The sequence below is a fragment of the Somniosus microcephalus genome, chromosome 10, assembly GCF_052327205.1.
Source record: "Somniosus microcephalus isolate GS21.2 chromosome 10, FLI_Smic_1.0, whole genome shotgun sequence".
Taxonomy (NCBI): Eukaryota; Metazoa; Chordata; class Chondrichthyes; order Squaliformes; family Somniosidae; genus Somniosus; species Somniosus microcephalus.
The window spans coordinates 192,949,975-192,975,109 of NC_140996.1; the positions used below are offsets into that span (position 1 = coordinate 192,949,975).

A 25,135-nucleotide genomic window follows, 5' to 3' on the forward strand; every position below is an offset into this window, starting at 1 on the left:
TTGCTCTCGAAGGGGATAGCCACTAGCAGAACCACTAGCTACAACCCCCGGGGTAATGGGCAAGTGGAAAGGGAGAATGCTACTGTTTGGAAGGCTGTCACGTTAGCCTTAAAGTCAAAAGGCCTTCCGACCTCCCACTGGCAGGAAGTCCTCCCAGACGTGCTCCGCTCCATAAGGTCTCTGTTATGTACTGCCACTAACGCTACCCCTCACGAAAAGATGTTTGTTTTCCCCCGGAAATCCACCTTGGGCATATCTCTACCCGCGTGGCTGACGTCTCCGGGGACAGTACTATTGCGGAAGCACGTGAGAGGCCATAAAACGGACCCCCTTGTGGAAAAGGTACAGCTCCTCCATGCAAACCCTCAGTACGCCTATATCGAATACTCTGACGGGCGAGAGGACACTGTTTCCATAAAAGACCTCGCTCCCTCGGGGAGCGGAGAGAACGATGGGAGACTACCCGATGAAGACCTACACTACAAAGAGACAGGACGCCCAGAGGTATCAATACCCAACTTTAACCTGGAGAACACTGCAGATAACCTGGAAGACACTGCGGAGGCCCGGACAGCAGAGGAACCAAAATCCACTCCCCTAGAGGCACCCCAACCGGCTTTGCGCCAATCACTGAGAACTGCAAAACCTCCTGACAGACTCACTTATACCAACTTTTAAGAAACATCACCCCGATGGACTCAATCTATAGAGGGGGTGAATGTAATGAAATCTGTTTGTCTTGATCCTGTATTCGTTTTGCACTCATGTATATTACCCTCCCCCACTGTGTATAGTTTCACTTCCTCTTTCCCGACTAACCTGGGAGGTTCCAGGTCTTGGCTCTTGGCTCCGCCCCTGACTTCTCTTACATAAAGATCCCAGGATCTGTATGACTCATTCCTGTGAACTAGTCAGCGTGTTGAGATGTTAGCTCGGATCTTAGTGATTAAAAGCCAACTTGTTTAAGTCTATAACTTCGAGTTTTGTGGTTATTGAAGGCCCATCAACCTGCAAGCCTCGGCGGCGGGACTCGTGTACCCGGAGAGTTCCTGCCCACCGCCACGACCCCCTGGTCGGCTGACCAGCAACGCCGCGCTTTCGCCAACCGAGCACAACAGTTCGCTCCGGTACCCACCGGCCGGCACGGCGAACCAGCAACCCGCGTACCACCTAGCCTGCACATGGCCAAATTTGTTTTTGTGCGCCATGACGCCCACCGAGGACCTCTACGGCCCCCATACGACGGACCCTACAAGGTACTCCAGACGGGGAACAAGTTCTTCCTCCTCGAAGTGGGCGGCAGAACTGACAAGGTGTCGGTCGACCAGCTCAAGCTGGTGCACCTAGAGCCCGACGAACCCGTTCAAGTGGGCCAACCCCCACCGCGGGGCAGACCACCTAAGGGCCCGACGCGTCCGACCGCCCCGCTCCCGACACCAACCGCCAAGAGCCGTTCCAGCCGTGCCATCAAGCCACCACGCCGGTTCGTACACGCCCTACTAGCAGATTCTGGGGGGAGCTGTGTGGCGTACCGAGCACAGAACGGACACAATCCGCTTTCCGGTCCGTAGACTATAAATCAGGCGTCATGCCTTTAAGAAGGATCACACCTTTAAGAAACTCGATCTGCAACATAGTTAAGCCCAGAGCGGGGGAGGAGCAGTTGAAGCTGTGCACTGAGGAAAGACAGTTGTACTTTGTGTAGTCTCTTACTCCATTTTGTGTTAAGCATGCAGCCTCAACAATTAAACCTTTTCTGTTGAACCTCTCCGAGTTCAGTATTTTTTGCTAGGAGTACGTGGACTCCTACAGGGAATACATTTCATGCCTTTTGATAACCTCTTGTTCCTCAGGCCTCCAGCTTCGCGCGCCTATTTTAGGCCTAAAAACATGCCGAAACCCATTTTCTAGTTGTTTATATCAATAAACAGTTAAGACTGAATAAAGTACGCACTGATGACTCTGGTCTTTGAGAATATGAATCTGCAACACTGCCATTTTATAATGCAGGAAAGAAACCTTTTAATGAAATGTGGCAAGTGATGAGAGACCATTGGAAAACAAGGCTAGTGGATGGAAACAAGAACATAAGAAATAGGAGCAGGAGTAAGCCATTCGGCCCCTCGAGCCTGCTCCGCCATTCAATAAGATCAGGGCTGATCTTCTACCTCAACTCCACTTTCCTGCACTATCCCCATATCCCTTGATTTCCTTAACATCTAAAAATCTATCGATCTCTGTCTTGAATATAGTCAACAACTAAGCCTCCACAGCCCTCTGGGGTAGAGAATTCCAAAGATTCACCACCCTCTGAGTGAAGAAATTTCTCCTCATCTCAGTCCTAAATGGCCAACCCTTTATTCTGAGACTGTGACCCCTGGTTCTAGACTCCCCAGTCAGGGGAAACATCCTCCCTGCATCTACCCTGTCAAGCCCTGTAAGAATTTTGTATGTTTCAATGAGATTACCTCTCATTCTTCTAAACTCTAGAGAATATAGGCCTAGTCTACTCAATCTCTCCTCATAGGACAATCTCCCCATCCCAGGAATCAGTCTGGTGAACCTTTGTTGCACTCCCTCTATTGGCAAGTATAGCCTTCCTTAGGTAAGGAGACCAAAACTGTACACAATACTCCAGGTGTGGTCTAACCAGGGCCCTATATAATTGCAGTAAGACATTTTTACTCTTACACTCAAATCCTCTTGTAATAAATGCCACCATACCATTTGCTTTCTTAATTGTTTGCTGTACCTGCATGTTAACTTTCAGTGATTCGTGTACAAGGACACCCAGATCCCTCTGAATACCAACATTTCCCAAAGTGGATAACTTCACATTTTCACCCCATTATATTCCATTTGCCACGTTCTTGCCCACTCACTCCCTTGAAGCCTCTTTGCATCCTCCTCATAACTTACATTCCCACCTAGCTTTGTATCATCAGCAAACTTGGATATATTACATTTGGTCCCCTCATCCAAATCATTGATATAGATTGTGAACAGCTGAGGCCCAAGCACTGATCCTTGAGGTGCCCCACTAGTTACAGCATGCCAACCCGAAAATGGCCCATTTATTCCTACTCTCTGTTTTCTGTCCATTAACCAATCCTCAATCCATGCTAGTATATTACTTATGGGCAGAGCTGAGAAATACCAAGGGGCAGAAAACGTTAGTGGGAGTTGTATACAGACCCCCAAACAGTAATGCTGAGGTTGGGGATGGCATTAAATGGGAAATTAGAGATGCATGCAATAAGGGCACAGTAGTTATCATGGGTGACTTTAATCTACATATAGATTGGGCTAACCAAATTAGTAACAATACTGTGGAGGAGGAACTCCTAAAGTGTATACGGGATGGTTTCCTGGACCAATATGTTGAGGAACCAACTAGAGATCAGGCCATCTAAACTGGGTATTATTTAATGAGAAATTATTAATTAGCAATCTTGTTGTGTGAGGCCCCTTGGGGAGAAGTGATCATAATGATAGAATTCTTTATTAAAATGGAGAGTGAAGTAATTGACTCAGAGACTAGGGTCCTGAATTTAAATAAAGGAAACTATGATGGTATGAGGCACATGTTGGCTAGGATGGATTGGGGAACGTTACTTAAAGAGTTGACGGTGGATAGGCAATGGCAAACATTTAAAGATTGCATGGATGAACTACAGAATATGTTCATCCCTGTTTGGCATAAAAATAAAACAAAAAAGGTGACAACCATGGCTAACAAGAGAAATTAGGGATAGCATAAGATCCAAGGAGAGGACATATAATTTGGCCAGAAAAAGCAGCAAACCTGAGGATTGAGAGCAGTTTAGGATTCAGCAAAGGAGGACAAAGGGATTAATTAAGAGGGGGAAAATAGATTATGAAAGCAAGGTTGCAGGGAACATAAAAACCGACTGTAAAAGCTTCTATAGATATGTGAAGAGAAAAAGATTGGTGAAGTCAAGCGTAGGTCCCTTGCAGTCAGAATCAGGGGAATTTATAATGGGGAACAAAGAAATGTCAGACCAATTAAATACATACTTTGGTTCTGTCTTCACAAAGGAGGACAAAAATAACCTCCCAGAGATGTCAGGGAACATAGGGTCTAATGAGAGGGAGGAATTGAATTAAATCAGCATTTGTAGGGAAATGGTGTTAGGGAATTTGACAGGATTGAAGGCCGATAAATCCCCAGGGCCTGATAATCTACATCCTAGGGTACTTAAAGAAGTGGCCCTAGAAATAGTAGCTGCATTGCTGGTCATCTTCCAAAATTCTATAGACTCTGGAACAGTTCCCATCGATTGGAGGATAGCTAATGTAACCCCACTATTTAAAAAAAGGTGGTAGAGAGAAAACGGGGAATTATAGACCAGTAAGTCTGACATCGGTAGTGGGGAAAATGCTAGAGTCCATTATAAAAGATGTAATAGCAGAGCACTTGGAAAACTGACAGGATCGGACAGTCAACATGGATTTACAAAAGGTAAATCATGCTTGAGTAATCTACTGGAATTTTTTGAGGGTATAACTGGTAGAATAGATAAGGGAGGACCAGTGGATGTGGTGTATTTGGACTTTCAGAAGGCTTTCGATAAGGTCCCGCATAACAGATTAGCGTGCAAAGTTAAAGCACATGGGATTGGGGGTAAGCTACTATCTTGGATAGAGAACTGGTTGGCAGACAGGAAGCAAAGAGTTGGAATAAACGGGTCTTTTTCTGAGTGGCAGGCAGTGACTAGTGGGGCACCGCAGGGATCGGTGCTAGGACCCCAGCTATTTACAATATATATAAACGATCTAGACGAGGGAACAAGATGTAATATCTCCAAGTTTGCAGACGACACAAAGCTGGGTGGGCGTTTGTGCTGTGAGGAGGATGCAGAGAAACTCCAGTATGATTTGGACAGGTTGGGTGATTGGGCAGATGCATGGCAAATGCAGTATAATGTGGATAAATGCAAGGTTATCAACTTCTGTGGCAAAAACAGGAAGACAGATTATCTGAGCGGCAATAGATTGGGAAAAGGGGAAGTGCAACAAGACCTGGGTGTCCTTGTGCACCAGTCGCTGAAGGTAAGCATGCAGGTGCAGCAGGCGGTTAAGAAAGCATATGGTATGTTGGCCTTCATAGCGAGAGGATTCGAGTACAGGAGCAAGGGTGTCTTGCTGCAGTTGTACATGGCCTTGGTGAGACCACACCTTGAGTATTGTGTGCAGTTTTGGTCGCCTTATCCGAGGAAGGATGTTCTTGCCATGGAGGGAGTGCAGCGAAGATTCACCAGACTGATACCTGGGATGGTAGGAATGACGTATGAGGAGAGATTGGGTCAATTGGGCTTATATTCGCTGGAGTTTAGAAGAATGAGAGGGAATCTCATTGAAACTTATAAAATTCTAACAGGACTAGATAGACTAGATGCAGGAAGGATGTTCCCGATGGCGGGGGAGCCCAGAACCAGAGGTCACAGTCTAAGGATAAGGGGTAAGCCATTTAGGACTGAGATGAGGAGGAATTTCTTCACCCAGAGTGGTGAACCCGTGGAATTCTCTACCACACAAGGCAGTTGAGGCCAATTCATTAAATATATTCAAGAAGGAGTTAGATATATTTCTTACGGCTAAAGGGATCAAGGGATATGGGGAGAAAGCAGGGACAGTGTACTGAATTTGGATGATCAGCCATTGTGGTGTATGTGCCTTTAAGAGCAATTGTGGTGTATGTGCCTTTAAGAGCCCCAGGTGTGCGTAATGCCGGTAATTGCCACTTGGGCTATATAAGCCTGTGTATTGTGTATATCCTTTAGAACCCCCCCCAGACTTGCTTAGTAAATACCTATGAACCAATTCCTGTCTTCAGTGTCTTTATCTACACACGGACACTACAGTGGCGACGAAGTGGAAACGGACTTACCTGCAATTCGGCAGCACCTCAAGGACATCGATTCCTCCAACGTCCAGAAGACTCAAGGAAGTGATAGAAACTGTGGTTTCACCAGCTGGCCAAGCTGGTGGCAGGTACTGCGCTAATCCTTCCTGGGCGTCAGGCTGGGGCTCCAGCGGCGGGCTCTACAGCTGAGACAGGCAGCGAAATCGGAGGCAAGCAATAACGGACTGGGAGGGTGCACTCGGGAGATGGCCGGCGCGGCAAGCAGGTCAGCGTTTAGACCTCCGTCGGGAACGAGTCTCCAACAGTGAATAAACGGAAACCACAGTAAAACAGTGTTGTTATCGGTAGCAGCGGCGGGAAAGCGCAGGAAGCGCCATATCTTTTTTTGAAATGCCTAAGTCTGGCAATATTGATGCTTTTGATAACGAAACAGAGCCTAACTTTGGCAATATTGATGTTTTTGATAACAAGATAGAGGATTGGACCACATATGTAGAAAGAGTGGAGGTGTTTTGCACCGCAAATGGAATAGAAGATGAAAAAAAAGCTTCAGTGCTTCTGGATCTAACGGGCGCAGGAACATACAAGCTGTTACGCAACTTAATCACTCCAGCCGAACCGATGGACAAGAATTTTGAGGAGATTGTTGATACCCTACACTGCCAATTCGAGGCAGGACTGGCAGATTCTCTGCAAGACAAATTCATCTGCGATCCCCTAAGTGTAGAAACACAAAAAAAGGTATCTTCTGGAAAAGATTTAACACTGGACAAGGCTTTCAGTGCAATAGGAGCGGCAAATATACAGCAAAGGCCACAGGACTTCGGCACCCATGAAATGACACGGGGTTTCAAGAGATGTTATCGCTGCGACAGATCCAACCATGACCAGAGGGATTGCTGGTTCAAAGAAAAAGCATGCAGGCGATGCGGAAAGATGGGACACATTCCACGTGTATGCCGATCTGAAAATAAAAAATCCACTCACGGGAAAAGAATCAATAAGGAAAAGCACAGAAAGGTACAAATGATGACGGACAGTAGCTCCAAAGACCAGAAGAGCGATAGCGACTCCGGGAACAAGAGACTAAGCTCTCTCAAATTACATAATGTAATTGCCAATGAAGATTACCAGACCATTTGGGTTACCCTCATAATAGCAGGGTCCCCAGTTAAAATGGAGCTAGATACAGGATCAGCTCTAACCGTAATAAATCGACGAGATTACGAGAGGCTATTTTCGCATATACCTCTAAAAGACACATCCATTATCTTAAAAACATATACGGGGCAGAAAGTATACCCCAAAGGAAAAATAAAGGTGCCTGTGGTATACAACGGCAAAGAAATACAAAAGTTGTATTTATACATTCTACAAGATGGTGGTCCACCGTTGTTGGGACGTGAATGGATAAGGAAGATACGTTTAGACTGGCACTCCATTCAGGCACTGACGGTGACCAGTAAGGAAAAAAACAATGATGACATCATACCTGAACGATTAAAAGACATCTTGGCCAACGCCAAAGAAGTGTTTCAAGAGAAACTAGGAACCTTGAAAGGCATCACCGCCTCAATAAAAGTGGAAGATGCAGCAATTCCAAAAATTTTTAAGGCAAGACCGGTGCCATACGCAATACGTCCGGCAGTCGAGGCAGAGCTGGAGAATTTGGAAAAGGCAGGCGTATTATCCAAAATAGATTGGAGCGAATGGGCAACACCCATCGTTCCAGTCATGAAAAAAGCATTGAAAAATAACTCTGAGGAACAGAGAAAAATTCGCATCTGTGGAGACTTTAAGGTAACTGTAAACCCGGTCCTTCACACGGTACAGTATCCTCTTCCGAGGATAGAAGATATTTTCGCCTCACTATCCGGAGGAAAACGTTTCACAAAAATTGACTTGGCACAGGCATATCTACAGATGGAGGTTGAAGAGACCTCTAAAAAGTATCTCACAATAAACACACACAAAGGCCTGTACCAGTACAATCGACTGGTTTTTGGAGTAGCATCAGCTCCAGCTATCTGGCAAAGAGCTATGGAGCAAGTCCTGCAAGGGATTCCGGGGACTCAGTGCTACCTAGACGACATCCTTGTAACAGGAGAAAATGATAACGAGCACCTTGCCAATTTGGAGCAGGTGCTCACTAGGCTGAAAGAACGGGGCCTACGAGCAAATCGCCCCAAGTGCGAATTTTTCCAAAATCAGATATCATATTGTGGCCACATAATTAATAAGGAAGGGTTGCATAAGTCACCTGAAAAAATTGAAGCAGTTATAAAAGCCCCAGCACCTGAAAATGTTTCACAATTGAGGTCATTCCTGGGATTAATAAATTACTATCATAAATTTTTACTGAACTTATCAACTATTCTACACCCTCTTAATGATCTTCTACACACAGGAGTGATTTGGAAATGGAACGAAGACTGTAAACGTGCCTTCCATAAATGTAAAGACTTAATCACATCCGAGAAAATTTTGGCTCATTACAACCCATCACTACCAATCAGACTGGCGTGCGATGCATCCCCTTACGGCATAGGAGCGGTATTGTCCCATAGATTCCCTGATGGCTCGGAACGGCCGATAGCTTTTGCGTCACGCTCATTGAACTCAGCTGAGCGTAACTATTCCCAGATAGACAGGGAAGCACTCAGCCTGGTATGGGGAGTGAAGAAATTCAACCATTACCTACACGGACAAAAATTTACCTTGCTGACTGACCATCAACCCCTCATCTCCATATTCAACCCTAAGAAAGGTGTCCCCATTATGACGGCACAAAGACTACAGAGGTGGTCCCTTTTTCTAGGGGCACACCAATACAACATTGAATACAAAGGGTCAAAACAGCATGGGAATGCTGACGGTTTATCGCGCCTGCCGTTGCCAACGATAGAAGAGGCACCTACAGTAGACCCAGTAGAGATATTCCACTCTACCATAGTGGAATGTCTACCGGTGACAAATTCTGCCATTGAAAGGGAGACAAGAAATGACCCTACTCTCTCACGGGTCTACGATTTAACAATGAAGGGATGGCCAGCACATGGCGAACCACTGTTGCCAGCATTCTCGCAAAGAAGAGAACAGCTGTCAGTGTGCCGAGGAACCTTGATGTGTGGATCCAGAGTGGTGATTCCACCCAAACTCCAGGATAAAGTGCTAAAGGAGCTTCACGAGGGGCATCTGGGTGGAGTGAAAATGAAGAACCTAGCTAGGGCGTTTGTATGGTGGCCAGGTATCGATGGAGACATCGAAGACATGACCAAGAGCTGCCTAGGATGCCAGAAGGTCCAAAATGCTCCGCCACAGGCCCCTCTACATCCATGGGAGTGGCCCTCATCTCCCTGGCAAAGGGTGCACATCGACTTTGCTGGTCCATTTATGGACTCAATGTTCTTAATCGCAGTTGATGCACACTCCAAGTGGCCGGAGGTAATAAAGATGTCCTCCACCACCACGGAAAAAACCATCACAGTATTAAGGACCATATTTGCCAGGAATGGGCTGCCGGAACAGATATGTTCTGATAATGGACCGCAATTTGTGTCCGAAGAATTCAGAAAGTTCTTAAAGAACAATGGGGTAAAGCACTACACGTCCGCCCCATACCATCCCGCCACCAATGGATTGGCTGAAAGGTTTGTCCAGACCTTCAAGAAGGCCATAAAGGCCATGGGTAATGAAGACATAAAACTTCAGCACAAGGTGGATAACTTCTTATTTGCATATAGGAATGCAACACATATGGTTACAAACCAAACTCCCGCCATGATGTTCTACAATAGAAACCTAAGATGCCGGCTGGATTTGGTCAAGCCCAACATCCGAAGGGACGTGGAGAACCGGCAGTTTCAGGGCATGAATGAAAGGCCAACTAGGGCCTTCCAGATAGGCCAACCGGTTTTGGCCCGGGACTACCGTACCGAGAAATGGCAGCCTGGAACTATCTGCACACGACTAGGGCCACTGATGTATACCGTGGACATCGGAGAAAGCATAATAAGGCGCCATGCTGACCAAATCATCAAGTCATCCGAAAAGGGACAACCTACACCACCACGCTATACATCTAACGATGAAGTAGAGATACCCATATCTACCTCCGATCCGGTGATACTGGAACCCGATGAACCCGACACTGGCCTTCAAGCCGAATCAGCCTTGCCAGAAGAACCTACTACACCACCAGAAACTACTACACCCCCGAGGCGTTATCCGGACCGAGTCAGGAAGCCTCCTGAGAGACTAACTTATAATTAATTAATACAGCAACGTATATTATTTTGCATATAACATGTAATTAATAATTACTTAAAATATGATGTACTAGTTAGCTAGAAGGGGAGGAATTGTGGTGTATGTGCCTTTAAGAGCCCCAGGTGTGCGTAATGCCGGTAATTGCCACTTGGGCTATATAAGCCTGTGTATTGTGTATATCCTTTAGAACCCCCCCCAGACTTGCTTAGTAAATACCTATGAACCAACTCCTGTCTTCAGTGTCTTTATCTACACACGGACACTACAGCCATGATCTCCTTAAATGGCGGAACAGGCTCGAGGGGCCAAATGGCCTACTCCTGCTCCTATCTTCTATGTTTCTATGTTACCCCCAATCCCAGGAGCCCTAATTTTGTTTAATAACCTCTTGTGCGGCACCTTATTGAATGCCTTCTGAAAATCCAAATACACCACATCCAGTGGTTCCCCCTTATCTATTCTGCAAGTTACAACCTCAAAAAACTCTTAACAGATTCGTCAAACATGATTTCCCTTTCATAAATCCACGTTGACTCTGCCCAATCCTATTATTATTTTCTAAGTGCTCTGTTACCACATCCTTAATAATGGATTCTAGCATTTTCCCTACTACTGATGTCAGGCTAACTGGTCTGTAGTTCCCCGTTTTCTCTCTCCCTCCTTTTTTAAATAGCGGGGTTACATTTGCTACCTTCCAATCCACGGGAACCGTTCTAGAATCAGTTGAATTTTGGAAGATGACAATTAATGCATCCACTATCTCTATAGCCACCTCTTTTAAAACCTTAGGATGTAGGTCATCAGGTCAAAGGGATTTATCGGCTTTCAGTCTCATTAATTTCTCCAGTACTATTTTTTTTACTAATACTAATTTCTTTCTGTTCCTCATTCTCCACAATTTCCAGGAAGTTTTTTTGCATCTTCTTGTGTGAAGACAGACACAAAGTATTTGTTTAATTTATCTGCCATTTCCTTATTCCCCATTATAATTTCTCCTGTCTCAGCCTGTAAGGGACCCACATTTACTTTTGCTAATCTTTTCCTTTTTACCTACCTATAGAAGCTTTTACAATCTGTTTTTATGTCTCGCTAGTTTACTCTCATATTCTATTTTCCCTTTCTTTATCAATTTCTTGGTCCTCCTTTGCTGAATTCTAAAATCCTCCCAATCCTCAGGCTTGCTACTCTTTTTGGCAACATTATAAGCCTCTTTGACCTAATACTATCTTTACCTTCTCTTGTTAGCCATGGTTGGACCATTTTTCCTGTGGGGCTTTTGTGACTTAATGGAATGTATATTTGTTGTAAATTATGTATTAATTCTTTAAATGCTAGCCATTGCTTCTCTACCATCATACCTTTTAATGTAGTTTCCCAATCTACCTTAGCCAAATCGCCCCTCATACCTACGTAGTTTGCTTTGTTTAGATTCAAGACCCTAGTTTCGGATTTAACTAAATCACTTTCAAACTTAATATAAAATTCTATCATATTATGGTCACTCTTCCCTAAGGGCCCCTTTCTCATTGCACAATACTAGATCTAAAATAGCCTGTTCCCTAGTTGGTTCCTCAACATACTGATCTAGAAAACTCTCTTGTATACATTCCATGAAGTCGTTCTCCACACTATTACTGCAGATTTGTTTTGCCCAGTCTGTATGTAGATTAAAGTCCCCGATGATTATGGTATTACCCTTGTTACATGCGCCTCTAATTTCCTGATTTATACACTGCCTTACATTACAACTACTGTTTGGGGGCCTATAAACAACTCCCACCAATGTTTTCTGCCCCATGCTCTTTCTTAGCTCCATCCAAATTGATTCTACGTCTTGATTTTCTGAGCTAAGATCCTTTTGCTCTGCTGTCGTTATCCCATCCTTTATTATCAGGGCTACCCTTCCTCCTTTTCCATTTTGCCTATCTCTTCTAAAAGTTAAGTATCCTGGAATATTTAGTTCCCAACCTTGACCACATTGCAACTGTAATGGCTATTAGATCAAACCTATTAATTTGTATCTCCGCTATTAATTCATCTATTTTGTTGCGAATGCTTTGCGCATTCAGATATAGTGCCTTTAGCTTTTACTTTTTTCTATTTTTCCCCTGATGTCACCTTAGTCACCGATACCCTATTACCCTTGTTACTCTCTCTGGCTCTTCCTGACGCACTTTACTTATTTTTACCCAAAACTCTGCTCTGCTCTAGAGCCTTGACATTTCTCTTGCTGCTTTTAAATTTATTCTTTCCTGAATCATCCCACCCCCCCCCATCATCAGTTTAAAGCCCTGTCTACTGCCCTAGTTATTCAATTCACCAGGACACTGGTTCCAGCCCGGTTTAAGTGGAGCCCGTCCCAACAGAACAACTCCCTCTTTTCCCCAGTACTGATGCCAGTGCCCCATGAAGCAAAACCCCTGCCTCCCACACCACTCTTTGAGCCACGCACTTAACCTTCTAATCTGCTTATCCCTATGCCAATTGGCGCGTGGCTCAGGTAACAATCTAGAGATTATTAACTTTGATGTTCTGCTTTTTAATTTGGACCCCAACTCCTCAAACTCTCTCAGTAGAACCTCATTCCTAGTTCTACCTATGTTGTTAGTTCCCATGTGGACCAAGACAACTGGTTCCTCCCCTTCTCACTCCAAGTTCTTCTGTGGTAAGATCAGAGTACAGCAGTAAAGGTAGTGAATACAAGTGTAAAGTTTTCTCAGATGAAAAGCACAATATTACCATCATCTTATGAAGGCATGCAAAACATAATTTCATTTGTCCTGTACTTTTAAGATTTGCTAACTCCAAGTAGTTTCTTTATCTCACCAATTTTCTCCATTCTTTTCCTGAATGCATTGATTGCTTGCAGGTGTAAACTACACAGTGTAAGGTTCGCAAATTCTGCAGATTCCCTCAAACCAAGAAGATTACCCCAAAAGAAGAGATTGTTGGACTGTTTTAAAGAGTGTTGGGCCAAAAAGGGGCTTAAAGTTAAAACCCCAGGATGTTGGTTATTTTAAAGGGGCATGTCCAGGCCTGTGGAAGGCTGCGACAAAGGGGTTGGGATGGGCCTCTGTAAAACAAGCAGTTTGGGTATTGGCATAGGCCACACTGTCTGGGAATGTTCTGGACTGTCTCAGTCATTCATACATAATGACAATAGGCCTACGAAAGAGCAGTTCCCGCCAAAATTACAGAGCCATCAAGAGTATGCATAATGCAGTACATGCCACTGACCAACAAAAGGGACCCTGGCCCCAGCAGGAGAAGACAAAACTTACTAATCGGACCAAAGATTAAACAGTCATTTAAAGCCAATTTAGGTTTTGATGGGCTGTCCTGAACCTAGTTTACACCAACTTAAATCAATTAAAAATAGATGGGACCAGCTCAAAACCCGTTAAAGAACTCAAAACTATTAATGTTAATGAGCCCGCCAAAATTGACAATGGGCCAGAGAAGATTTGGCGGGCAGATAAGCAAGGCCTCAAACGGTATAATTGGGGCCTGCTTTTTCAGTTGAAATCAATCAATCGACGGGAGGACACCAGAAGGAGAACGGACGGAAAGGAGAACGGAAGGAAAGGAGAAAGGAATCGCGGCAACCAAGGACCCCAAGAAACAAACAACCAACAACATTACCAGCAACTAGGTAATATTGGGCCACCGCGACCAACAAGAAACCAGCCTGGAAGAAACCGAAGATTCGCAAATTTGTTTCCACTCTAGAAGCTATTCTGACTTACCCCTGGGTAAGATTTGATGAAAAGACTCTAAACCCTATTTCTGACCAAAGGAAATTGGGTACTTACCCAATAGATCCAATACGCACCCGACTGCATCAGCGGACACGCGAAGACTGAAAAAGCAACGCAGGTGAAGTCTTCTACCGCGTCCAGGGTATGGCAGGCCCCAACCGCCACACCTAGAGAACTCCAAAATCGCGAACCTCTACAACTGTCAAGAAAGTAATTTGGTGAGCACTTTCCCTGGTCCTCTGGAGTCCAACTTAGTCAGTGTAGTGGGATTGGGAGGTGTGAAGTATTCTATTGTTATTCTCCCTTGTATATTCTGAAGTGTTTCCCCTTTTAGAGTGATAAGATTATTGTATTGTGTATATTTTCTTGTCTCAAATAAAATCCAAGTTTTTTTCACCAACTCAGTTGTCTGTTGCAATTTCATTACAACCCCCAAATAAGTCCAAAATCTAGAACCAAGGGAGTGGGAGCGATTTGAACTGCTCAGGAGTCAGAGGCAAAGCTGACCACACACACCACCCCCTACAACAGGCACCAATAGCCCTCCAGTATGTCATCCAAGTGCCTATTATTCATGTTGAGCCTCAACAGTGGTCATTCGTAGGCTATTCAACAATAGGAGAATCATAATCAAGCCTGATGCTATTCTTACCTGAAGCTCACAGGGGTTGCTGAATTGTGATCAGGAACGAGAACCCAATCCGATTTGCCTTTCCCTAACATGAGAAAGATCTTATTGTGGTGGAAAGGGTGGGCAGCTTTAAGTTCCTCGGAGTCCACATCACAGAAGACCTCTCCTGGTCCCTCAATACCTCCTCTTTGGTGAAGGCGGCCCAGCAGTGCCTATATTTCCTAAGGAGGCTGAAGGGATGCAACCTGTCACCCCGGATCCTCTCTAACTTTTACCGCTGCACAATAGAGAGCATCCTGACGAACTGTATCACAGTATGGTATAGCAGCTGTACCTCCTATGACCGGAAAGCCCTGCAGCGGGTAGTCAAAACTGCCCAACGCATTACCGGCACCCGGCTACCGACCATTGAGAACATCTACCAGAAATGCTGTCTACGGAGGTCATTGACCATCATCAAAGACCCTACCCACCCCAGCCACAGTTTGTTCGCCCCCCTGCCATCTGGGAGACACTACAGATGCATTCGCACCTGCACGACCAGATTTAGGAACAGCTTCTTCCCCAGGGCTGTCATCCTACTGAACTCTGCTAATAAACTCTAAAGCCTGCACATCTGTCAATGCACTTTATTGGCCCTGAAATTAGATCGGGGGCTTGCCGCGCGTGCAAGCCCCCGATCTGCACTCGCCCTGCGCGCCGACATCTGAAGCCCGGGCCTGCTTGCATTTCCTTTCACAGGCCCGGTTCAGCTGTCGGCGCGCTGTGCTAACCTGATCCAGCGGCGTAGTTAATGCGATGTGCCGGCTGGGATCAGGTGAGCACTGTGCAGCCAATCAGGGGAGGGGAAACTCATTCATGAGTTTGAGAGTAAGAACTGTCAAACTCATGAAAACTACGGGGGCCCAAAACACTATTTAAACTTTAAATAAAAATTTACAAAACATCCCAATCATTAAATTAAGTATAAATAAGTTTAAAAAAATAATTTAAACAATAATTTTTTTTTTTGACTAAACTTACCTTATTGTAGATTCTTTAAAATAATAAACCTGTGGGAAAAAAAATTCTAAATTGCACTAAAACACCACTTACCTGTAAAAATAAATACGTGTACTTTTTACAAGCGTAAAGACCGGAGGCCTTTAGACATGCGCAAATCCCCCAAAACAGAGGAAATCCAAGACGCATGCGCTGCCCCCTACAGCGCACGCGCTAGCCTCTTCACCTCTTGGGTTAGAGGAGAGGAAATGCCGGTTTTCAACAGATGCGCTGTGCATGCTGAAAACCGGCATTTCCTCCGGCCAGACGTGTGAGTACCCCTTCCGTACTCACGCGTTTGGGGAGGAATTACTGCCCCATTATGTTTATGTTACAAGCCAAATGTATGTTAAATGTCTTAATCAAAATGTACACTCTCGGGAGCCGCAAGCTTACATTTCGTTGTACTGCACTTGTGCACTAACAATGACAATAAAGTTGATTATTATTATTATTGTAGCATCACTACCACCATCGGAGATCAGGTAATCCAACACAAGACCGGGACGAACTATTGGATCTTCTTGGTCTGGTGGCCCAACTAATTGGTTGGGAAGCTTCTTGCTATGCGGCTCTCTCATAATTTCCCATTTGTATTATAGAGGCGTTTAATGCATCCTGGACAACTCATTGCAAACTCTGGGGGCTCTGGAATCTATTGAACTGGAGATGTGGTTGCTCCTACATTGGCTCCAAATTTGGCAATTTTTCTCAGCAAGATTTTACTGTTGAGTTAGTCGATCTGCAGTAAAATTTGTTGAAATCTGGAATGCATGCTTCGTTTCATGTACAAGTCTGTGAACAAACTTATTGCAAGTTATTCATCAGATGACACACAGCAAGGTCCTTTCATTGTACAGCAATGAGAAGTCCGCTTTAAAAATGGACTGATCCTATGCAATGTAAACATTTAAGTGCAGGAGACAGTTACACAGCAACCAGTAGGATGATCCCAACATCAACCATCTGAGTTATAAGGAGAGACTGGAGAAATTTGGGCTTTATAGCCTGGAAGAGGTGATCTTGTAGAGACTGTGGCCTAGAAATTCAGTTGGCTGCACCAGCCGTTAACGCCTTAGGAGGAGTAGATCTCGAGCGCTAGGCGCTTAGCGCCCGGGCGCAGCGCGATGTGCGTCTCGCCCCAACTTCAGTAGACATTTAGCACCGACGCAAAGTCATTGCGCGCGCTCATCTGCGCGCGCAGATCATGACGTCATTTCGTCGTGCAACGCCCTTTGTGCACCCGGAACCGGAACTTCACTCGCGCCGCCCCATTGTGCGCCTGGCGGCCCGAACGACTGTGAAGTGGAAGGGTACACAGCCGAGGCGGGCGGCGGGGAGCGCAAATTAAAGGGCACTCCAGCAGTAGAAAAGGCAGCCGTTTTGCCAAGGAGGAGGAGGAGGGGGAGGAGGAGGAGGATGATACCGATACCATATAACAAACTGATGGAGAGAAGCTCTCCCCAAATACACTAGTCTCGGCCTTTCAAAAAACAAATCCACCCTCCCCCTTTAAGAGCTCACCGGAGCCAGAGTGTCTGCCGGCAATCAGCAGCTCGCCGCACCTGCCCTGCGCCCAACTTCCGGTGTTAGCGCCCCGGGCTGCCGGCTTAGCGCCTAATGATAGTCGTGCATCGCTTGTTTTAGCGCAGTAACAACCTCTTAGGGCGATGCAACTGAATATCGGCGAAGGGGGCTCGACTTTGCGCCGGGCGCAAACTTTAGCGGCCGCCCGACTTTACCGCCCCAAAAGTGGCTATACTGAATTTCTAGGCCTGTATCTCTTACTAATTCTTGGCTTGATTTTTATACTTTTGACTATTTATACCTGGAAATAATCTCTAACTACAAACGGACCCAATTTGATCTGGCTTCATTTAGGATTTCTTCAATTTCCTGTGTTTACCACATTAAATGATGCCCATTTCCTGCACCTTGTTTTGACTCTAATATTAGATTTAGATAGAATGTTTCCGATACTGAATGATATAGGTGCTTTGAAAGAGTAAATATTGTGTCTCAGCCAGTAAACTATCACATATCCATGTTCTGAAAATAGTAGGCATGTCATAGATTGTGGTCCTAGTGACTGTAGGTACCAAGGTTAGGAACTTGAAATCTATATGCAGTTATTTAGAAATGCAAAGATAGATGTTCCAAATTTAACCTTTACAGTTTTTTTAATTGAAGTACTGTGAATAAAAAATTATTTCAAGTTTAAAGACTTCAGGTAAGTTCCAGTTTTTCAAATAAATATCTTGAAATTTAGCTTAATTTACATGAATCAACCATAGTACGTTTAATGGCCAATAACCCTCCTTTAATACAAGTCCCTCTATATTGGCTTTCAATCTCAGCCAATAAATTTGATGCCTAGGAATCTAAAACTGCTCCACAATTAATAATGATCAAACCGAAGAGCTCATATACAAAATAGAAGATTAAAAAAATAAGAAAAACATAAGTACAACTTTAGCATTTAGCTATGCTTCATCCGTTATAATGAGGTACAGCAATTTCCTTGAGTTTGGCAATTGAATTATACAAGACCAAAGAAAGTACTGTTTTAAGACGTTTCCATTAAATACACAGCATAAAACGTACATTGTTAATTTAATGCCGCTTACAGAATGAGGCAAACTAAGACGCCTTATTGTAACAGTGATATAGAAGGGAGCAGTAAACTGTTAAACATACTCCCTCCGCTGTCTCTATTTGGTCATTCATGACATTTTATCTTTGATTTAACCAACAATACAACCTATATAGAAAGTTTCCACTTTATTCACCAGCATGCAATTTACAGAACAAAGAAAGGACTGCAATGTGAATGCAGAACGAACTGTTCGGCCATCTACAGTAAAATATTTGTGTCAGCATGTCCCTTGATTACATGTCAGTAATTTGATGCATCTTTCCACCTGCTCAAACAGTTACAGTGCAATAACTTAGTTGACTTTTTTGGGCATTTCCAGATTCCAGGCACCAGTAAGGTAACGTAATCGAATGAAGAGAAGATCTCTACCCATCTGTAACCAACTCCAGAAGGGAACGAGCTTGGATCCTACAATATAAGACAGACAATGTAAAATTAAAGATATCATTAATTCTGTATTTGGCTTTCATAAATGTATTGCTGGTTTACAAAAAAATCTGCAATTTTAGAACACAGTAAGATAGTAAAACAAAAAAGGTGCTGGTTATGAGAGTAGTCATGATTTTGCTCTCGAAAGCTTTCATTTACACCAGAATAATGGAGTTACACTACTTTTATATATTTTTACAGAATTGTAATTCACTGTTCTGAAGACTTTGAAAAATGTATCTGTTGTCCATTCAATTTTTTTTGATGCAACCGTGTTCCAGGTGACCCAACATCTGACAATGACTGGAGTACTGGGAAAATGATAATTTTCCCTATTTCAGCACAAAGCATTCCAAGGTCATGTGCGGAATGGCTTAGATGAAGGATAAACTAAATTTATACCATCAACTTTCAAAAAGCACTACTATTGCACCAGCATGATGTTTAATTTCTCACACCAGATACGCTTGTGGCCAATTTGATTAAGACTGGAAATTTAAAGGAAGATATTCCACTAGTGGAGCCAGAGGCTTCCGTACCACATTGCTGGAGCATCGGCAACACATTGAATTGAGTGTCCTCAATTTTCTGTGGTCAGCTCTTTGGAATAATTATTTATAGCTACCTCTGCAGTTTTGGTCTTCTGCAAGGAGTACGTCTAATGGGGAACGCCGTGGCCAGTAGGTCCAAATTAAAGGTCTGCGAGAGCTTGGAAGATAAGTAGCTACATATAGGGGCAAATATTGTTTCAGCATTTATCAAGCTTCAAAATGAATTTATATATTTGCCATTCTTTGCCAAGGCATAAGTAAAGTAACAGGAAATCCAATGTGAGACACGAAACAGGCACTGTGGGCAAGTGACACAGACGTGTAGCTACATGATGTGGGTGCGAGCAGACTTGTCCTATGTGACATTTCAGGGCTGCTGAAGGACAGAATTCACAATTCCTGGCAGCAAGTAGTAATTGGTCAAAACTATGTGCACTTCTGCAGGACCTGGAGACAGAATAAGCAATAAAAAACTACTTAACAGTATCATGCATCTCGTAGAGACCCCAAAATTGCATTCTGCAAACTGCTGCCTGTAAACCTGTTCCAATATTCCTCACCCATGCCAAGCCCTCATTCAACCTCACAGCTCTTTCTTTGCATCTCATACATACCTGTACCTCAACAGGGCACACCTTCAAGATGCAAAGTAGAATTGAAAGCCTTGCCACACATATCTTTCAAAGTCATAATACATCAAGTCATTTGAAAATAACCTGGCTGCATATAGCATAGTCATTAATTGACATCCAGCTTGGCATGCAGGTTGTGCACATGTCTGTTGTTGTACATTTAACTTGTACATTGTACTTTAACCTCCAGCCACACAAGACTACTTTTGTGCTGATAAAGATGGCAGCGCAAGAACAAATTTCCAACCGGAAGAAAGGTCTCCCATGTCAAGTGGAAAGGCACATCTTATTGGACAAGTAGCTCTGGCAGCATCTATGGATCCACGTACTCGGCTAACGGTGGATCTGTGTAACTCGCCTCGGGTTTAGACAGACCTCCCACTGATCATTTTTCTGGAGCTTCTACTTGTCCTCTAGCTCCTCGAGAGCAAAATGCATTCCAAAAGGAATGTCCAGCAGAAGCTTCTGTAAATCAGTGAAACAGTCTTGACTGGTAGGTGGTGAAATGACTAAAAATGCACAAAAAAAATTATGCTCCTAAATAAATGCAATAGAAGCAAACTAAAAAGGCAACTCCCCCCTCAAAAAAATTAAATTCCAAGACCAATAAGAAAAAAAAAAAAGACTTGCATTTTATATAGCACCTTTCACGACCACCGGACGTCTCAAAGCGCTTTACAGCACTTTTGAAGTGTAGTCACTGTTGTAATGTGGGAAACGCAGCAGCCAATTTGCACACAGCAAGCTCCCACAAACAGCAATGTGAAAATGACCAGATAATCTGTTTTTTTGTGATGTTGATTGAGGGATAAATATTGGCCAGGACACCAGGGATAACTCCCCTGCTCTTCTTCAAAATAGTGCCATGGGATCTTTCATGTCCACCTGAAAGAGCAGACTTTTTTTTTTTTTAACGTCTCATCCAAAAGACGTACTCCTGGTGGAGCAAAATAACACAGATTGAGTTGAACACTCAAATTTATGTAAGGCAGGTGGGTCTCCAGCTAAACAGACATGCTCTTCATCTTTTTTTGAAAATTAGAAACGTATTGGTCTGCTTACAATTCAGTGTATTCATTTACCATGGCAACTCATTGGCAAATGTTTATTATACACATATAGAGTTCTTTATGAAATGGCACATTTTTCAAGGAATAGGCAGGTAGTGTTGGGTACAATTTCAGCACCATTATTTGCTAAAGAAAATGAAATGCAGATCCAAAGTCAGGCAAAAATTAAAAATGCAGCCTCATAATTGTCTGTCAGAGTGCCAAACACAGAATATTTCTGTTATATTGGCACATAACCTGTGTTATCCTAATGAAAAAAGACCCAATTTTTCATGTCTTTCCTCGTATTTGTAAATCCTAACAGGCAGCATCCTAGTAAATCTGTGTTGTACCCTACTAAAGCCTCAAATTCCTTCCTTGAAGGTTTCATTTGTGTATATGTTTGATTGGCAGCTTGAGACATTTTAAACTTATTTTGCCCCAATATTTTTTTTCCAGAAGTATTTCTCAACTTTGTTCGAATTGGGTAGTCCACCTGAAGCTATTAGAAAGCAATAGATAAGAGAGATTCCATGGATGGTCAACTACAAACCCACAGGTAAAGAGTAATGTGTGTGTGTCTGGTCCGGTTTATATTGCAGTTTTGTGTAGCATACGTGTTTGCTTGTTACTTATTTATTCCCCCCACCCCCCAGGAGTTAAGCCTATAACTAATGTAAATCTACAGTGTGCCATATTCATGTTCCAGTTTGCGGCCTAAGCTGTAGTCTATTAAAGCGCTTATTCTGCTGTCAGGATGATGATGTAACGGTGTACTTTGATAGCACCTTCCAGCCCCTTGATTTCAACCATCTAGAAGGCCATGAGCAGCAAGATCATGGGAACACCATTACTTCCAAGTGCCTTTCCAAATTACACAACATTCTGACTTGGACATATACAAGTGATCCTTCATCGTAACTGGAATTCTCTAAGTAATGCCATTATTGGAGCTCCATTACCAAGGACTGCAATGGCTCAAGGAGAAGACCCACTACCTCCTTCTCGGGCCAATTAGAGATGGGCATTTAAATGCCTCACTCACATCCAGAGATCAAAGTACAAAAAACTAGTAGCTGAATTGCAATAATGAGGCTTTTCCGTTCGATCATTGGGCTTGTTACATATTACCTGGATACTGGGGAGGCAACGTCACACTCTGAGTCATAGGGATTAAAGGCTCAACTATGGGAATGGTCTGTGGCATTGAACCTGAGAAAACTATCTAGAGTAAAAACTCAAAAACATAACAGAAGGATGTTCATAACATCGATTTTTTTTTAACTTTTTTTTTTTTAAGTACTACATCTGTGTAGCTCTCCCTTTCTGCCCATTACACCATGCTCCGCCTGAGGAGAGCAAGTTTTTTGCTCCTACATCTCTGCCAATGCAAGTTCTAAGCACGCTGCTAGGAGACCCGAGCAAACAGTCATAGATTTTACTTTCGGCTTGACACCATTCCCTGATGGAACAGCTGAGAAAAGGAGCACATACAGAAAAAGAGCTTCTTTCTAAATCAGTGTATGTGAATGTTACACAATTAATAGAGATCAATAGCCCTAATCATGGCATAGATCATGAAAACCAATTTATTTCGACCATACATACCAAGTTGTTAGTAGTCACCCCAGCTCCCCACCATTAGCCTCTACTTTGCTGGTCATGTAAATAACTTACCCTCGATCTCTGTCCATTTCACAGCAACTTCTGCAATTGGAATCTTTAAACGCTGGGCTATGTAGAGGAGTTCCACGTCAAAAGCCCTAAAATGCAATAAAATTGTATGGTTGAGCAAAACATTTAGATTCCCTGCTTAAGAATTTAAGGCAAGTAGCACGTTCACAGTTTACACAAAGGGAAATACATTTAATATGGGACAAAACAATGTTTCCAAAATATTTTTTTTCCTTCTTTCCTCCTCCTCCCCCCCCCCCCCCCTTTTGTTTAATGTGGAAGTCAGGCAACATGTTCCCAAGTTTATTCATACTGGTCTTGAATGGTCCCCTGGGAATAGCCAATGATAACAACCCCAGGTGGCTTTCTTCAGATTTTCTCTCCTCATAAAGGATGGTGGTGGAAAGAGGTAACTGCTGCTGTACTTGGTCAGACTGAAAGTCCAGTACCTCCACTCCCTCCCTCTAGTGAAAATCAGCCATTTCATAAGCTTAATAAAAAGTGCTCCATGAAGGGAACAGCAGATTCTGCTGATCTCTAAAGGAAGTGATGAGCGTGAAATTAATGAGTTACTAATATCTATGTCTATCTATGAAGCAGATTTTAACATTAAAGGCAGTACATAAATGCAACTTGCTGTTTTGCAGTTTCTGTATTCTTTATACTTACCTTGCTTTAAATAAAAATGATCTAACCTGTAAACTGTAACTTTTTTTAAATTTCAAATTTGATCAAATCTCCCTTTCTAATCTCTTTGGAACCCAATCTTCGAAGCACTCCCCTTATCTGCACTGGAATATATTTGCTCCCTTTTCTTCCCATTGCTGATCTACAGTTCTGTTTGTCAAATTTTTCTTCAATTTGATATGGGCACACTCCCATTTTAACCTGCTATAATTTGCTTCGATATTTAGTGTCAGATTGGCTCAGTTGGTAGCAGTCTCATCCAAGCCAGAAGGTTGTGGAATTGAGCCACTCCAGGACTTGAGCAGATAAGGGAATGCTGCATTGTTGGAGTTGCCTTTCTTTGAACAATAAGCAGGACAAATCCAATCCGGCCAATTACCCCCCCATCAATCGATTCTCAAACATCAGCAGTGATGGAAGGTGTCGTCGACTCTGCTATCAAGCGGCACTTACTCACCAATAACCTGCTCACTGATGCCCAGTTTGGGTTCCTCCAGGACCACTTGGCTCCAGACCTCATTACAGCCTTGGTCCAAACATGGACAAAAGAGCTAAATTCCAGAGGTGAGGTGAGAGTGGCTGCCCTTGACATCAAGGCAGCTTTTGACTGAGTGTGGCATCAAGGAGCCCTAGTAAAATTGAAGTTAATGGGAATCAGGGGGAAAACTCCACTGGCTGGAGCCATACCTAGCACAAAGGAAGATGGTTGTGGTTGTTGGAGGCCAGTCATCTCAGCCCCAGGACATCGTTGCAGGAGTTCCTCAGGGCAGTGTCCTAGGCCCAACCATCTTCAGCTGCTTCATCAATGACTTTCCCTCCATCATCAGGTCAGAAGTGGGGATGTTCGTTGATGACTGCACAGTGTTTAGTTCCATTCGCAACTCCTCAGATAATGAAGTAGTCCGTGCCCGCATGTAGCAAGACCTGGACAACATTTAGGCTTGGGCTGATAAGTGGCAAGTAACATTCGTGCCACACAAGTGCCAGGCAATGACCATCTCCAACAAGTGAGAGTCTAGCCACCTCCCCATGACATTCATCGGGATTACCATCTCCGAATCTTCCACCATCAACATCCTGGGGGTCATCATTGACCAGAAAATTAACTGGACCAGCCACATAAATACTGTGGATATAAGAGCGGGCAAGAGGCTGGGTATTTTGTGGCGAGTGACTCACCTCTTGACTCCCCAAAGCCTTTCCACCTTCTACAAGGCACAAGTCAGGAGTGTGATGGAATACTCTCCACTTGCCTGGATGAGTGCAGCTTCAACAACACTCAAGAAGCTCACCACCATCCATGACAATAGCAGCCCGCTTGATTGGCACTGCAGCAACTTGCCAAGGCTTCTTTGACAGCATCTCCCAAACCCACGACCTCTACCACCTAGAAGGACAAGGGCAGCACCACCACCTCCAAGTGTGGGTACACCACCACACCTCCAAGTCACACACCATCCTGACTTAGAAATATATCGCTGTTCCTTCATCGTCGCTGGGTCAAAATCCTGGAACTCCCTCCTGAACAGCACTGCAGGAGTACCTTTACCACACCGACTGCAGTGGCTCAAGGCAGCAGCTCATCACCACCTTCTCAAGGGCAATTAGGGATGGGCAATAAATGCTGGCCTTGCCACCGATGCTCACATCACATGAATGAATAAATGTTTTAAAAATCAAGTATTTCTCAACTAACACCACCAAAAATAGATTAATTGGTCATTCATCTCATTGCAGTTTGTGGGATCTTGCGGTTTACCAACTCGCTACAACTTCAGTAATTTAATATTTTGTAATCTCAAATTCACAGAATAAAGTATTTACAGCACAGAAACAGGCCAATCAGCCCAACAGGTTCATGCCGGTGTTTA

General features: G+C 43.8%; 1 protein-coding gene across 1 annotated transcript in view; it reads right to left on the bottom strand.

Moving 5' to 3' along the window:
- Positions 1–17,856: 17,856 nt before the first annotated feature.
- alg5 (ALG5 dolichyl-phosphate beta-glucosyltransferase) overlaps positions 17,857–25,135 on the bottom strand; it is a 49,348-nt gene continuing 42,069 nt past the window's right edge. Inside the window, exons 9-10 of the mRNA XM_085999377.1 lie at positions 22,581–22,666; positions 17,857–18,650 (exon numbers count right to left, since the gene is read on the bottom strand). Coding sequence (XP_085855503.1) covers positions 18,535–18,650; positions 22,581–22,666 — 202 coding nt within the window. The 3' untranslated portion in view covers positions 17,857–18,534. The remainder of the gene's footprint in view (positions 18,651–22,580; positions 22,667–25,135) is intronic.